Genomic DNA, 11,103 nt, shown 5'->3' with positions numbered 1-11,103 from the left:
TCTGGTGGCCAGGGACCACAACCCAATGGCTTTTGAGTTTCTCCCATGCTGGAGATGGTTATTGGTGAGATTAGCTGAAACAACATGAAATTTGTCACAACACCCAGTGACATAAACAACTGTTTGTTCAGAGGCTCATTTGATACATGTCCCACTTAAAATATYTGAAAAGATGGTAGCATTAGATCACCTGGAAATACAGCTGTTGGCCCACATGGTCTGGTGTGTGACATCAGTGTCACATCCCTTCTTCAAATGAACAGATAAGTGAAAAGAACTCCGCACTGCTTGAACTGGGSAAGAACTCCCCCACCTGTGCTGTGAAATCAGAACTGGTTTGTTCMAGCTGATGGGTCTTCTGTTCCTGTGTCCATCACATGACACTGATGTAGTCAGCAAAGGCCTGGGAGGAGTCCCACGAGTCGTTGACTACACTGCACAGAGCTTTGAGACGCCGCAGCGCCTCTTGAGCTGTTTCTGCATCCTGGTCCAGCCAATTTTGGAAGAGGCGGAGGTGTGTGAATGGAATCTGTCCCCCTCGCAGCTGGATGTGGCCTTCCAGCTTCTTTGTGAACTCCAGGAGTCCATCAGGTTTGATGCAATTTGAGCTTTCCAAGGAAAGAAGWAGGAAGAAAAAAGCCATTAAGAGTCTAGGCTCCAATTTGAGCTGTCTAAATTAATGTTCCTTCTAGTAACTGCCTGTGCAGTTACCTGAGGGTATTTCAAGACAAAGTGCACCTTCCTTCAGCAGTTCAAAGTCTGAGTGTTTCTCAGGAAAAACAAAACTGAGTATGAAGGGCTGGAAACTTTTTTAAACCAAGGTGGTAATGCCTGACAAGTCAAACTCATTATCCAGACCTCTTACTCTACTGACTTAAGTARATGTAGCTGTGGCCTTAAAATGTTGCTGGACCCAAGCTGCTGCCTATGCAGTGCCAAAAACATTTCAGTCTCAKAGCAGCTTTCAACTGCCTCGACCAAGGGGCCTGGCCCAACCTASAGGTCCCAGTGCAAGACTCAGCAGTAAGTGACCATTTATCTCTTCCGGCTGAGAAAATCTGAAGAGCATGTGTCAGGTCCTGGTGTTTCTAGGAGATTTAAAGGTCAATTCTCAGGCATAGATGTGTAAATAAATATCAAGTTGCATGCTGGACTTAAATCTTGTCAGAGGCACAGTAACAATCAGGCTTCAAGCCTGCTGAAGGAGTGGCCATGGTTAAATAAACTGTCAAACCTATGTACTCTGAGCAACCTGAGCCATCAGGATGTAAAGAAAAGAGGCAGAATAAAGCACAGTAGTTGTTAATATTTGCAGAAATGTCACCCCCATGGGCTTCATGAAGGTTACTATCTATCTGTAAGGCCATTCAGGGTCAAGAAGAGAGCAGCAGTTCTGATTGAAGACCAGAGTTAAAAAAGAAATGCAGAAGTATTCTCTTGCTATGAAGGGGCAGTGAGAATAGAGCTGTCCACACTGATGCCCAAGAATGAAAGTATGTAGKGATGTTAGTCCTAACGCACAGCTCAGGGAGGGCCTGCAGGAGGCTCCCAAGRGAGCAGCAAACTAAAGTTGCTTTCAAGATAGAGTGACTCCTTGTGAAGGTGAAATGTCTCAGAGATCCTGGAGGTCCCTGAGGTTGTGTGTGCCCATTGCAACATTCTCTGAGCTTCTCTTGGGCACGCATTCTCTCAAGGAGGGAACAAAGTCATGCTCAGGTTCTCCTTCTGTCAGAGCCCAGTTTAGCTCTCTCCCTCCCAAAACAAGAAACTCAGTGTTTAGAGCTGCAGAATACCTGACATCCAGCTGGCAAAGAGAAGTGGAAGAATCTTCGGAGAAAATATCTGCAAGGGCAACGAGCCTGTCATTCCCTGAAAGGGGAGAAATGCACCTGTTAGATGCAAATTGCAAACAGTCTTAAAATGTAAGTGCCATAGGGCTAGAATCATAGTGCAGAAAAGGAGTCTAAGCACACAACTGCAGCACAAAGGCCTGCCCACCTTTGCACCCTCAGGGGCATAAAGTGAGTTCATCCCCCTGAGTGCAGTGTTCAAGAGTATGAAAACATTTGCTGATGGGACAGTTTGTTGCCCTAGAAAAATCCTGGTYTTGTTTGAGAAGTCCATATGCAGTTTTTAGAAATTAAGTGTATTCACATTATCCCAAGCTTTCCTGTTTTGTTAAAATAACAGAAAATAATATTYTGTATTTACCTGAAATTAATTTCTCAAACATTTCCACTTTAATCCACTGTGATCCAAAAAGCCTATCACTTCTGTAAATTCAGTTCTACTTTSACACAAACTCCTCCTCTACTTGTTCTCATCCCTCCAGTGGCTGCCAATAGCTGTTAAGACACAAATTGCCCAAACTTGGGCAGAAYGTATGCCTCTGAATCAGGGCAATGCATCTGCTGCTGGATCTATTCCTGTTAAAGTCTGAARTAGATCAGTGTTCAGTCAGGAGACCTGCTGGACTTGCTTTTGCTACAGAGAAAAGCAGCCATAATTCCTGCACTGCACCTGGGGCCCTTGGTACCTAGCAGAATGCAACTGAAATTCTGCCTTTTAAAAAGATCCAGATCCAAACTGGATCCAGTGCTCCTCATTTTGTGAACTAAATCCACTCTGTTCCTGCATGTGGTACGTTCACCACTGTGGTCAGCAGCTCTCAATGGTCCTCACTCCACCCTGAAGTTCCCTCCATGAGAGCTGCTCTAAGGCCCCACAGCACCGCTCAGTACACACCAAGGCGATTTCCAGGCAGTTTGAGGCTCTTCAGGGATGAATTTCTTTTCACTGTGTTGATTATTTCTGACAAAAACTCAGCAGAAGAGCTTTCAAACAGCCGGCAGAAGGAAAAYGTGATTTCTGTGGAAGAAATGAATTGACAGTACATATGAGTACCCCCAGTGCTTCATTATTCCATAATTACATTCTACAGACAGCTCCAGCCCCTAACCCAYAGTCAAGAACAAAGCTCCCCAGCAGTGGATTGCATATAACAGCACTGCTGCTATGTCAGGAAGAGAGCAGAGATCACAGCCAGGCAAGTGGCTTTGGCAGCTCACCCAGTTAAAGGCTGATGTGCTCTGCAGGTTAAAAATCTGGTTCTATAGCTCAGACTAGAGACATATCCCTACAGTATACACCAGCCTTGCAGCTGCCCCTCTGCTCTGCTGGCACAAAGAATCAGACATGTTCCCACTCTGACAACAGCCACAGATCTGCTCCAGGGACTGTGACATTTGGCTAAACCTCACACATCCAGAGATCCTCTCTTAAATGTCAGCCAGCCAAAAGCAGCCACTGGCAGCACCTTTCCAAGCAACAGCACACAGGAGCTGGCTGTACCTTGCAGGCCAGGATCCTGAAGCAAAAGCAGAACTTCTTTCTGGTGCTCAGCCAGGTTCACATCGTGAAAGCTCAGTTTCTTCAAGTTTGGAGTACACTCTAAAAACAAAACAAGTTCTCAGGTAAAGCACCGCACATCTTTAGGGTAAAAAGACCCTGACCCAGCTATTGCCCAACATCCAGAAACTGACTTAGGCTGTGGGTAATTTGTGCTGGATTGTGGATWATTAAAAAGGAACCACTGTGCTGTGCAGGATCATCCCCATAGCACAGAATGTGGGATGGCTGACACCCATTTCCTTTTCTCAGGAGTCTTCAAGGGTGTCCATGCTGAAGAAATGGACCCACCTAAGCTGGCTTCATGCTGGAGGATGGAATAGCACAGCACAGAAGCTATACTGTGTGTGCCCCAATGATGCTGCCCACAGGTTATCAGTACCTTTGAGCACCTCCAAAAGGAGCCCGAGCTCCTGGGGGCAGGGYAGTGTGGCACTGTCAAGGGACAGCTGCTGGAGGGACTTGGATGCCTTGAGCACCGGCAGCAGGAATGCAATGTGCAGAGGTTCCCTGGGGAATCGGATCTCCAGCACCTCCAGGCAGCTTTCTGAGGGAAGAAAAACACACAATGAAAGAATTTGCTCTGGACTGCCTGTCTTCAATGTAACTGGTCCTACAGCAAGTAGGAAGCCTTATGCCGAACACCACTGTCCTTTAGGCTGGCAGCAATTGCSTRTGSAACATGCCCTGCCCTGAGSAGCTCTGGCAACTCAGGCCTTCGTRATGTCAGTCACATTTCATTCCCAGATTCCTGCCAGACCACAGGGCCACTGATTTCTACTGTGCTCAACAATGCCTAAGAAAAGGACTCCCTTTAATGCACAAACCAGTCAGTGTTTTCCCAGAGCACAGGTCTTTCCTGACCCCACTCCAAATTCTCTCAGGCTTTGCTCACTGCTTTTGTGGCAATTCAAGGGCTAGTAAGGGTGATGGAGACCTGTGAGCTGAGCACACACTGAATCACAGAATCACAGAAGTACCAGGTTGGAAGAGACCTTCAAGATCATCGAGTCCAACCTCTGTCCTAACACCTCAACTAAACTAAATCATGGTACCGAGCGCCACATCCAATCTCTTTTTAAACACGTCCAGGGATGGTGACTCCACCACCTCCCCAGGCAGGCCATTCCAATATTTTATCACCCTTTCTGTAAAAAAGTTTCTCCTAATATCTAACCTGTATTTTCCTTGGCGCAACTTAAGACTGTGTCCTCTCGTTCTGTCAGTTGCTGCCCGGAAAAAGCTGTAGCTCCCAGCCTGTAATCCAAAGGCTTGGGCAGTGCTTTGCCATCACCTGTGGTACTGTGATCARAGGATGCTTCCCCTCTGCTTAAGGGTGTGTCTAAGGCTTACAGCCTCACAGTCARTGGGATGGAACAGTGGAAGTTCCCAATCAATTTACAGATCTGGCTCCCCATGGACARTCACAGGTAGCAAGTTGACTGGCCCTGTACAAAGCTGGTGTTGCAGCAGGCTGGGATACAGCAATAAAACATTTTCTCTAAGATTCTGGCTCCACAGAGCACCTCACTGGAAGTGACAAACTGCAACAACACCTAAATCAGATATTGCCTAATAACAAACCCCCATACAGTGCAGAGTGAGGTGCCTGCCAAGCTTTTACAGTGCTATCTGCCTGCCAAGTCCTGGTCATCACTCAGAATGATGATTTGTACCTGGGATKTCTACCTCGCTGCAGTTTGAATTCCCCTCTGGCCTGTTGCCCTCCAGCTGGTTTTTGAGGTCGAAGCTGACCGACAGCGTGTGGAGCTGGGGAAGGGCGCTCAGGACGCAGCGAACGAGCTCCATGCAGGGCATGTGGGAGAAGATGTCGCTCACACGCAGCACGCGGAGGCGGCATTCGGGGTGGCGGGACAGGGCCCGGAGCCCGGAGAGGATGCAGGAGATGTTGGCATCCAGGCCTGGAACAGCATTTGTACAGAAAAGTGTCAGCTGTGCCTGTACAGACACCAACACTCACAGCTGGAGCTGCACCARTGGCAGCCCGAGTCAAAGGCCTAACCCACAGACTGCTTTATCCACACATCCTTAAGCTACACTGTGTACATGGGAGATGGAGACCTGGCTTTTCTCTTTGCCCTTCCCTGAAAGAGCATTTAAGCACAAAGCCAGGGGCTGTTCTGGGGCAGAGGGATCCCATTCTCTCCCTCAAGTCCCCACACTCATTAAAAAGTCTCGCCCACCTTTCTCAAGATGGGGCACCAATACTCTTACAATGCCCCCTCCCGTGAAAATAAACCCAGGGTATAAACCTGAGCAGGGTTGGAAGGAAGTGCCCTATTCACAGCACTGACCGTTGTAAGACAGAATCAGGTTTTCTAAAGACACCCAGGAGCTCAGCAGGTTACTCAGAGTCCGACACATCTCCCCAGTCAAAGGAATGGAGAACAGTTCCAGCGTGGAGACACTTCGGAAGCGGTGAGCAGTTTTCAGAGAAAAGATTCCAGCAGATCCTCTTTTCTTACAGCCAGYATGGCCAGCACATGGAGATCCTGTGGAGGAACTAGTCCAATTCTCAGTGTTCTCTCCCTCTGTRGTACTGGTTTTGTCCAGTAACCCTGAATTATCCTCTCTAGCAACAGTAAAAACAAAATCATACAGATCTTCTGAGTCAGAATAGTGTCCCCTGCTCCGTCTGAGGCAGCGACGTTTCCTCCCCACTGCAGGTTTCAGCCGTCKGCGTGTCTTTCGAGGAACAGGGTGACAGGACAGCTGCTCTGAGCTGGAACAAGCGGGAGATCCCTCCTGAATGCTGGTGTGGTCACAGGGCAYCTCGGTGYTTGTGTCCTCACACACTGGGTTTTGCAGGGGAGGACTTCTGGGGCCAGAGAGRACAGAGTTCATGTGAGCATCAGCCTCTTCGGAGGATCCCTTCYGCTTCTCACCATCACTCCCCTCCTGCTCAGCATTACAGCCCCTCTCTGCTCYCTCCTGTGCTGTCTCCTGGCTTTGGGCTTTGTCCTCTCTGCAAAGGTCACACAGGCTGCCATGATAGGCAAGGGTGCTTCCTGAGCGCCAAAATCCAGCGCTCATGCTCAGGATGAGAACGAGAAGAACYGTGTCAGGAACAGGCCAGGAATACATGGACACCTGGCTGACRGAGCCATGGTGGATCAGCCGGTGAAGGAGCAAAACCAGCGAGCGCCTGATGGACTGATCGCAGGAGAGGAGATGCTGGAAYTTCAGGATGCGCAGGGAGCCAGCCAGGTTTTCAAGCACTTTGTGGTTGTGCTTGGCAGTGAGTTCCACAGCCCCCTGGAGCATGTTGCACAGGGTGAGCTGGGAAACGTGTCGGGAGCTGTGGAGCAGCGGTGAAAAGTGACGGTCATTGAGGCGCCAGTCAGAGGAAACGTCCAAGACACCATGGAGGACGTTGGAGAAGAACGTTTCAAGGAACTTCTTCCTCCAACAGGTTATGCTCTGCAATTGAACAACAGGGCATAGGAACAAAAAGTCAGCATCCATTTTTCTTGTTCTTTTCAAGTTAAATTATTGCTGTCTGCTAATCTCATGTTCAAAAAAAACCCTCCTGCTAGCTCCACTGAGACCACCTCTCTAGTTCTCAGCATCCTTTAATGCTTTACACAGGGCTTACCTGAAACAGAAGCCAAAGTTAAGAGAATAAAAGCAGAGAAATTTAATAAAGGCCTACAGGTACATTGCAGACGGACAAAAGCCTCCTCATAAGGCTACACCCAAAATGGACAAGGAGTCACAAGATCTTCACCTTTTATAAGTTCTGTTTTGGTAACATATTGGGCTTCCATTCTCCAGTTACACCTTCTGGTGATGATGTCAATCTCCCTAAGCTTGCTCCCCCCAATTCTCCATTGTTTACATATTTTGGGGCCCTGAGGTAGTAAGGTGTCCCTGAGTTTCAGGCCTAGAGAGGAATTGTTTTGTCTAAAGACAGGACAACAGTGCTGTAGCTTTAGTGCTGTACACTGGAGAAAAAAAGAAGAATACAGACACATGAAAATATAAAAGCTAAAGATCCTAAGGCATCACCTTCCTCAGTGTATTCCTTGAAAACCCACTGATCTCTTCATCCTCCTGACCTAATTTAAACACTCAGTGGTTTGAAGCTGGGCTATTTCTTTTGCCTATTAAAAACCACGTCACCAGCAATTTTCTTCCAGAGCACCTATTTACAGGCTATCATTAAGTTGTCTGTTGATGATTCTTTTACAATGATGAACCAGTGAAGCTGCTTCAGTTTTTCTGCATAAAACCAGTCTTCAAACTCACTGTCTTCTGTATTTTTCTCATGCTTTCTAAAACGTTAGCTTTTTTTTTTTTTTTTGCCAGCGTAGGTGTAAACATGACACAAGATACTGTTTTTATCTTCTGTTTCCTTGAGAATCTCTTAAGACAGAGATTTGCTTTTTGGCAAACTCACTGTTGGGAGATGAAGGGTGTGGCTGTGCACTACAGTTTCTTTTTAAACCCTGTTTTCCAACGTACTGGTTTGTACTACCAGGGTCACATCTTGGTCCATAGCTCTACGAACACTTATAAACAGGTGCCAGGAATCAGTGAATGTTTCGTATTAGAGCTGGCCAGAAACAAAACCTCATGGAAAATGGCAGAAACAAAGCACCTGTGTCAAGCATCGTGTCCCATCACAGCGTTTCCTCACCTCSGAGTTGGGTGGCCTGGTTTTCATCACATCGTCCCACAGCTTGCGCCAGATGGGCTGTGTCGAGAGGCCTGGGGGAAAAAACCATTAACCGGCCGCTTTCCCCGCTGTCCCTTTCCCAGTGCCCGGGGCTTGATGGGGTGCTGSAGGCACAGCCCCAGACCCTGCCCAGTTGGGGTGCAGGGGTTGTTCCAGTTTCCAGGGACCCCTCTGGGCCGGGGCTCCCATTCCCAGCCTGGAGGAGCTCCTCTCTCTCCAGGTGAGCTCCCTGCGGCGGGGGGCTCCTCCCGCCAGCTTTGGGGGTGTGGGGCTCATCCCCCCAGGCTCTCACTGCATCAGTTTGAGGGGCCCGTCCCTTCCGCCCAGGGGTGTCCCCCACGGGTTCATCGCCGTCCCCGCCGGTGTCACCTGCTCTCCGCGCGGCGTCCTCGGCCCGCTCGAGGTGGAAGACGGTGAGGAGCGGCAGGAGCCCCCGCAGGAGATGCCCGGGCAGCGCTGCGGAGAGCCAGAGGGAGAAGGCGGCAGGGTGAGGGCAGGCCCAGGCCCCGCGCYCCGCCGCCCCGCGCCGCCCGCGCCTTACCCCAGACATCCCGCTCCAGGGCGGCCATGCTGCGGCTCACGGCGGCCGCRCTCAGCGCGAACAGACTGCGCGGCCGCTCCGCCGCCATCGCCGCCTCGGGCACCGACCGCCCGCACTGCGCCGCCATCTTGGGAGGTGGCAGGAGCGGGCGGCCATGTTGGGAAGGTCACGTCGAGCAGCGGGGCCGGACGGGCCGGGGGCAGCAGCCAGGCCGAGTCGGCTCCAAGGCCGAGACCCACAGGAAGAAGGGAAAAGAAAGGCAGGGAGCGCAGCAACGGCCGTCTTGTCGCGGCCACACATGCGGCAGCTGCCGGCTGCCATGTTTGGAAGGGCCGCGCCCCGGGCCGACGCACCGCCCTGCGGAGAGGGCGCTTCCGCTTCCGGCGCGGGGAGCGGCGCTTCCGGCGGGTGACCCTGGCGAGTCCTTCTGTGCGGCGGSAGCGCGATGGGGCAGCGCGGGGAGCCCGAGGTGAGCGCGGGGCGGCAGCGGGACCCAGCGGGACCCTCGGATGGACAGGGCTCTAACGCTGTGCTCTCTTTCCTTTCCGCAGGAGGAAGAGGAAGAGCTCGTGGTAAGACGGGGAGCCGCGGCGGGGACTCGCAGCTGGCAGGGGCGGCTGCCCGGGCCCGTCAGCGCCCACACACAGGCTCGGGTCGGGCCGGGCCGCGCTGTGCCCGCGATCTGAGCTCCGGGGGGATGCCAGGCTGCGGGGTGGATGCAGGGCTCCCTCCTGAAGCGCTGGGGCTCGGCGGGAAGCGGCGTGCGGGGGTGTCTCTGTGCTCACCGCAGCCCCGTATCCGCAGGACCCCCTGAACACGGTGCGGGAGCACTGCGAGCAGACGGAGAAATGCGCCAAGGCGCGGGAGCGGCTGGAGCTGTGTGATGCGCGGGTGTCCTCCCGCTCCGAGACAGAGGAGCAGTGCACAGAGGAGCTCTTCGACTTCCTGCACGCCAGGGACCACTGTGTAAGTGCACTGTCCTTGCTGCGGCTCTGAGCAGAGCTGCCTTCAGCCACGCTGCAGTGCTGGGTCGAGTGTGAGCTGTGCTGGCTGTTCAGTAGCTTTTCTTTGTTTAATATTTGGTTTCTCCTTGTTACAATAGATCTGTCTGGAATTCGGTACATCATTAAACAGTTAAATTACTCAAACCCGTTGTTTGTGCCCTGCAAATGGCACTGGGCTATGCCAGCCTTGTGTTTGCCAGTTTAAAGTTAAACCTTTTTTAACCTGAGCTGAAGCTTTGTAAGACATCTCAAAAGTTTTCTTAAATGACTTCTTGCAGAACAAGAGCCAGGGGCTGCATGCACTGGTGGCCCAGAAAACCTAGAGGCAGGTGGTAACACCCTGCTGATTTCCACCCCTAAGCCATGAGTTGCTGAGGGCTCTCTCTCTTTGCAGGTTGCTCACAAACTTTTCAGTAAGCTGAAGTGAAGGGAGGCGTGATTGTCCATCTGCTTCCACAACCRGTGCCAGTGGTTCCTGGATCACAGTTCAGCTTCCTGCAGTCCATCCTCCATGCTGAGTGTGAACGAAATGGCTTCCTGGCAGCCTGTCACTGCCTTTGTTCTCCTGGAAGATGTGCAGCTGTGCGAAAAAAAAAACGGTGTTGATGTTCTGTAATTTTCCATATTAAATATTGAGAATTCCCGTGGAAGTACTCCATGTTTATTTCCTAGTTTTTGGGTTTCTGACTTTTACTGGGCTAAGATGAAATCACTGGGTGTCAGAGTCCGGTTAAGGGGGTGAGAGTTTTCCTCATTTGTGGGAATGTCCTTCTTGTGCTGCCATGATAGACAGCTGCTGCAGCCCGATCTTGTGGGGAAAAATTTGTCTGTTAGAGCCACAAAGATTATTTTCAAGACCGCTGTTGCTCAAACAGTATGTTCTGACTACCTTAGACTGAAGGGAGTGACCCTTTTCTAGGAGAGAAAAGTTCCCTGTCCTCGGGGGAAGCTGTCACTTGTCCCTCACTGTCTCCTGCTGCTGCCAGCGGCTGGAAGAGCCTCCTGCTGCAGCCAGCTCTGCATTCTTGCCCAGGAACCCAACCACGTGGCTGTGGAGGTGCATGGTGGTGGTTCACCTGCTCAGAGTCGGTCAGGGTCTCCTGAGGGGAACTAAAACCTTTCTGTGTGAGTTACCAGCCCGTTCTACTCACCTGGGGCTGTCCTGTCCGTACTCTGCCTGCTCTTCTTGCGAGACAGAACGTTTAGTTGCAGGAAATACCCGGTAGGATATTTCACGGGACAGAAAATGTTCTTTGAAGTGGAATGAAAACCACCACCTTATCAATTTGGCTGTTCTTTATCCATGTAGCAGYTCATAGTCCTTTTGTTGGCGTACAATGTAAATTCCGGGAGGTTTGCTGTGGGTTTTTGTTTAATTTTCTGCGGCACAGGGCAGCGTCCAATTATGCCCGTGCGTTTCTGCTGCGAAGCGCGTTTGTTGCCTGATCCTT

General features: G+C 50.9%; 2 protein-coding genes across 3 annotated transcripts; one reads left to right on the top strand and one right to left on the bottom strand.

Moving 5' to 3' along the window:
• Positions 1-299: 299 nt before the first annotated feature.
• On the bottom strand, positions 300-9,041 carry LRRC41 (leucine rich repeat containing 41). Of its 2 annotated transcripts, none has more exons than XM_057390546.1 (10): positions 8,649-9,041; positions 8,477-8,563; positions 8,030-8,139; positions 5,724-6,849; positions 5,085-5,330; positions 3,791-3,955; positions 3,352-3,450; positions 2,746-2,868; positions 1,794-1,869; positions 300-608 (listed from the first exon to the last, which is right to left on the bottom strand). In XM_057390546.1, exons 1-10 carry the CDS (start codon positions 8,773-8,775, stop codon positions 374-376), a joined length of 2,394 nt encoding a protein of 797 aa, XP_057246529.1. In that variant the 5' UTR covers positions 8,776-9,041; the 3' UTR covers positions 300-373. The 2 variants fall into 2 exon arrangements, with proteins under 2 accessions (XP_057246529.1, XP_057246530.1); XM_057390547.1 differs by having other exon boundaries at positions 8,069-8,139.
• On the top strand, positions 9,036-10,160 carry LOC130589273 (cytochrome b-c1 complex subunit 6, mitochondrial). The gene is made up of 4 exons (XM_057390548.1): positions 9,036-9,117; positions 9,200-9,220; positions 9,453-9,614; positions 10,047-10,160. The coding sequence occupies exons 1-4, from the start codon at positions 9,094-9,096 to the stop codon at positions 10,077-10,079; spliced, it is 240 nt and encodes a 79-aa protein (XP_057246531.1). The 5' UTR covers positions 9,036-9,093; the 3' UTR covers positions 10,080-10,160.
• The last annotated feature ends 943 nt before the right edge of the window (positions 10,161-11,103 follow it).

This window comes from Malurus melanocephalus, unplaced genomic scaffold, assembly GCF_030028575.1.
Source record: "Malurus melanocephalus ecotype Western Australia unplaced genomic scaffold, MMel_1.1 scaffold_28, whole genome shotgun sequence".
Lineage (NCBI taxonomy): Eukaryota > Metazoa > Chordata > Aves > Passeriformes > Maluridae > Malurus > Malurus melanocephalus.
The sequence above is the reverse complement of the archived record's forward strand: the minus strand, read 5'-3'. Positions and strand labels throughout refer to the sequence as shown.